Source organism: Gadus morhua, chromosome 7 (genome assembly GCF_902167405.1).
Source record: "Gadus morhua chromosome 7, gadMor3.0, whole genome shotgun sequence".
Lineage (NCBI taxonomy): Eukaryota > Metazoa > Chordata > Actinopteri > Gadiformes > Gadidae > Gadus > Gadus morhua.
The window spans coordinates 12520363-12524213 of NC_044054.1; the positions used below are offsets into that span (position 1 = coordinate 12520363).

The 3851-nt window shown below is 41.4% G+C and overlaps 1 protein-coding gene across 1 annotated transcript; it reads right to left on the reverse strand.

Moving 5' to 3' along the window:
- Window positions 1-526: 526 nt before the first annotated feature.
- On the reverse strand, window positions 527-2497 carry tm4sf21a (transmembrane 4 L six family member 21a). The gene is made up of 5 exons (XM_030362214.1): window positions 2108-2497; window positions 1696-1761; window positions 1295-1431; window positions 969-1155; window positions 527-853 (listed from the first exon to the last, which is right to left on the reverse strand). Exons 1-5 carry the CDS (start codon window positions 2282-2284, stop codon window positions 845-847), a joined length of 576 nt encoding a protein of 191 aa, XP_030218074.1. The 5' UTR covers window positions 2285-2497; the 3' UTR covers window positions 527-844.
- Between the last annotated feature and the right edge of the window lie 1354 nt (window positions 2498-3851).

The following is a 3851-nucleotide window of genomic DNA, read 5'->3' on the forward strand; positions in this document are numbered from 1 at the left end:
CAGCGTTGTTACCGTTGAACAGATCAGAGATTTGGGTCGATCAACTATCAAAGACCACTTTGGTGCGGCCTCTGGAACTGCCCAATGGGCGTGACCGTTCATGTTCTGCTGTTTGCACACCCTGGATACAGTTTGTTTGAACTAAACCTAACCAGTGCTGTGGACTTTAGACTGTAGCCAATCATGGTCGGCAAGAACAATGCTATGGTTTGGCGTAGCCATAAACCATACAGACATTTTTATTAGTATGGCCAATGAGAACTTTGATATTGAATATTATAATTTTTAAGAAATAAATCCTTGCATTTACAGCATGTTTTTTTTTACTATTGACTCATTCAGTTTTACATTAGTTTACGTTTCCTAAGAAAGCAAAACATTGTGGCCGCTGCATGTTATGCAGCTGACATTTTCCACTGAACTCCAATACATCAAGAGGGCCCCCCACTTCCTGTATCTACTACTACAGGCTGCCCAATCGAACGATTTGGGGATTATGCCCACTTTGGAGGGGGTCTCCCAGAAAGAAGTTCATACTTTTGTGTTTTATTTTTACAATTTTATATTGTTCAATACAAATTGTGAGTGGCAGGTACAGATTGCATAAGCTTTTTTATATTTACAAATCACACACAATCGTAACAATGGCACATTATAGTGATAACGTCCCAGTAGGTATTGGTGGAACTAAACATCACCACTGCCATCACTACTCAGTCAGAATATGAAGAGACACTCGCTTGGTAAACAAACACAAAGCCACAAGAGGGGTTCATGACGTCATCGTCGAAGCTAGGACCCCGGGAGTGTAGATGATGACACGATGAACATCCGAAGCGGGAACTTACAGGGGCTGAGGACAGAAGCATAAACAACACGATGACATCAACGCCTGCGAGCTCGATAACGGGCAAATAACTGTTACAGTTCAGCTTATGGCTTCCTCTTCCTCTCATTTTTCCTCTTACCCCTTTGTTAACGCAGGTTCCACACAAACATCCAAAAAGGCCGTTGACCATTTGAACAGCACAAAGCACAAGTTGAAGGCCACTTGTCACCAACAAGGTAGCGAAGAGTCCCACGTTGAACTCCACCACATTTTCAGGCGACGTGCATATGGTCCATTTGCTATGGTCACTCAGGTAACTCTCCTTCCTGCACCCATTTATTTGCAAATGTTAGTGTGTGTGTGTGTGTGTGTGTGTGTGTGTGTGTGTGTGTGTGTGTGTGTGTGTGTGTGTGTGTGTGTGTGTGTGTGTGTGTGTGTGTGTGTGTGTGTGTGTGCGTGTCTCACATGTCTTTGAAAGGCGTCGTCCAAATCAAGAGTAGTACTTTACAGAGAGGCCCATTCTGCAGACCAAGCACTGCCACAATGAAACTGTAGAGGGCACCAGCCACACCGACGCCAGCAAAAGCAATCGATAAGAACATCTGCACAAAAATTAAAGAAAGGCAGAAAACGATGATATGATTCAGACACATATTCATGAACTAGAGATTCCCATTCCCCCTACTCTCATTTTTTATGACATTTGCTACCTTACAAAGAATATTTGACTTTTAAACATTTGATGATTTGTATGGTAATATCACATTTAATCTATTAATGCTATTGGTATATGACCATATAGAATAGGCCTATTCACTTCTGTGTCTTGCTTGCGTTTTCAACCCAGCATTGTGTTCAGGACTCACCCCACAGCGGTTTGCACAACAGCCTTGCTTCCCAGTCATGTGGATGTAGAGCGCAGGCACCAGTACCTGTCAGCAGGACAGTTACAAAGCTGTGAGGCAAGCTACAGTTCATTTGAAGAACTAAAACACAGAATAATGGTGGGAATTTTAGCAGTTTGAATGCCTATTTTTAATAGGCCAGGTGGTGTTAGTGGAAACACAAAACAAAACTGCATCTTTTTCAACTAACTTAATCACAAAATACCAAAAATAATAATACTCTTCGACTTTTCTTTAGTAAATAAGAGTTCAACTTCCTGTTCTCAATTTAACCAAACTTAGGTTGAAACCTTAAAAAACACTCAAAACAGCTAATTTCTACTGTTTGTGCTTTGCTGCCTTGTAGTTCGACAACCCTCCCCCCCCCACTCACCATGAGTCCTCCACCGACCAGACCGCCCATGTACTTGACCTCCTCGGTGATGTGCCCGTCCTGGGCGTACTTGACGTCCCAGCCCGGGAAGAACAGGATGATGTTGCAGAGGATAGAGATGAAGGCTAGCGGGTACAGAGCCAGCCCGATGAAGCGGGAGCACTGTCCTGTACACATGGCTGCTTCTCTTTCTTACTACACTGCAGTTCTGTAGAAAAAGGAGATCTGTTCCAATCTGTTCAAATTGTTGCTTTCAGGGTGGGAGGTAAAACAGGAGCTTGTTTGAACTTCAAGTCTGGGAGGCAGTCTGGTCTCTGTGTCTCTCTCTGGTACTGAAGGCAGCAGCCAGAGGGCTGGGAGTATAGGTGGCGTGGGAGGTCGATGACAAATGGGACAGCATTTGTAGAGTGGGTTAGGCCTCTGCTGGAGCCGACAAATAGGAAATGATGATTGTATAACAGAAATTATTAACTTTGCAGAACCAAGATTGTGGCGTTTCCTCATCTCTGCAGTTAAGAATTATGTAAGTGTGTTCTTTTGGGCCAGTGCCTCAATGCCGATGACTAATAGTGACGTATAACGGTTAACAGATTATAGATTTGGGTGGATCCACTATCAAAGACAACCGATGTACTCTCCAATGGGTGTGAGCGGTCATGTTCTGCTATTTGCTATTTGCACACCCTAGATAAAGTTTGTTTAAGCAGTGTACCTCAGCAGTGCTGTGGACGTTGGAATGTAGCTGATTAAGGCTAGAACAATGGCTTGGCCTAGCCCTAAACTATAGAAGTTTATAATTTAATATTTAGGGAAATGCATCATAGAGGGATGTTTTAATATGATATTGCCAACAGTGCTGGGATAACCATAATATTGTTTTTCCTCCCGGCCGGTTACACACAACTCCAAAACCAAGCTGATTGTAGGCAAGGCAAGGCAAGGCAACTTTATTTATATAGCACTTTTCATACACAAGGCAGACTCAAAGTGCTTCACATATAAACATTGTTATACAATAAAATAAAATAATAGATAATTAAAAGAAAACATATGCAAAGAAATGAGCAAAATAGAAAGTTAAAAAAGGAAAGTGCAATGTATTTAAGAAAGTCAGAAAATTAAATTGAAAGTTATTTAAGATCAGATCAACAGACTCTCTGGAACCCAAGTCGGGACTACAACCCGACCTAAAGGACAATATTCTAGGACTCTAACCCAGCTTCTAGGACTCTAGCCCAGACCAAAGGCCTTTCTCTCTGGTATCAGATCATGTATTTTTCTGGTAAAAATAGAAAATAAAGGGAAAGTTAAAAAGGCATTTTGGTAAAATAAAGGTACACGTACAAACTCAGGAGCAGAAAGCTAAAGCAAACATAAAAGTCTTCAATCTTGTTTTGAAGGTGCTCAGAGTTGGGGCAAGTCTTAAATCCTCAGGGAGTTTATTCCAGCTATTTGTTGCATAGTAACTAAATCCTGCTTTCCCATGTTTCGTGTTTACTCTGGGGATAATTAACAGATTGGTCTCAGAAGATCTTAGTGTTCTAGAAGGCTTATGTAGTGGAAGCATATCAGTTAAATATTTTGGGCCTAAACCATGTAGGGATTTATAGGTTAGCAACATGATTTTAAAATCAATTCTCTGACCTACAGGAAGCCAATGTAACGATTTAAGAATTGGTGTAATATGTTCAAATTTTTTGGTCTTTGTTAAAACTCTAGCAGCAGCATTCTGAACAAGCTGAAG

What these genes read in the sequence shown, in the direction of transcription:
- tm4sf21a (XM_030362214.1), bottom strand. Translation starts at nt 2,284, where the DNA reads ATGTGTACAGGACAGTGCTCCCGCTTCATCGGGCTGGCTCTGTACCCG. An exon ending in GTTGTGCAAACCGCTGTGGG is followed by an intron (nt 1,432 to 1,695) that starts GTGAGTCCTGAA and finishes ATTTTTGTGCAG; the next exon opens with ATGTTCTTATCGATTGCTTT. An exon ending in ACGACGCCTTTCAAAGACAT is followed by an intron (nt 1,156 to 1,294) that starts GTGAGACACGCA and finishes AAATGGGTGCAG; the next exon opens with GAAGGAGAGTTACCTGAGTG.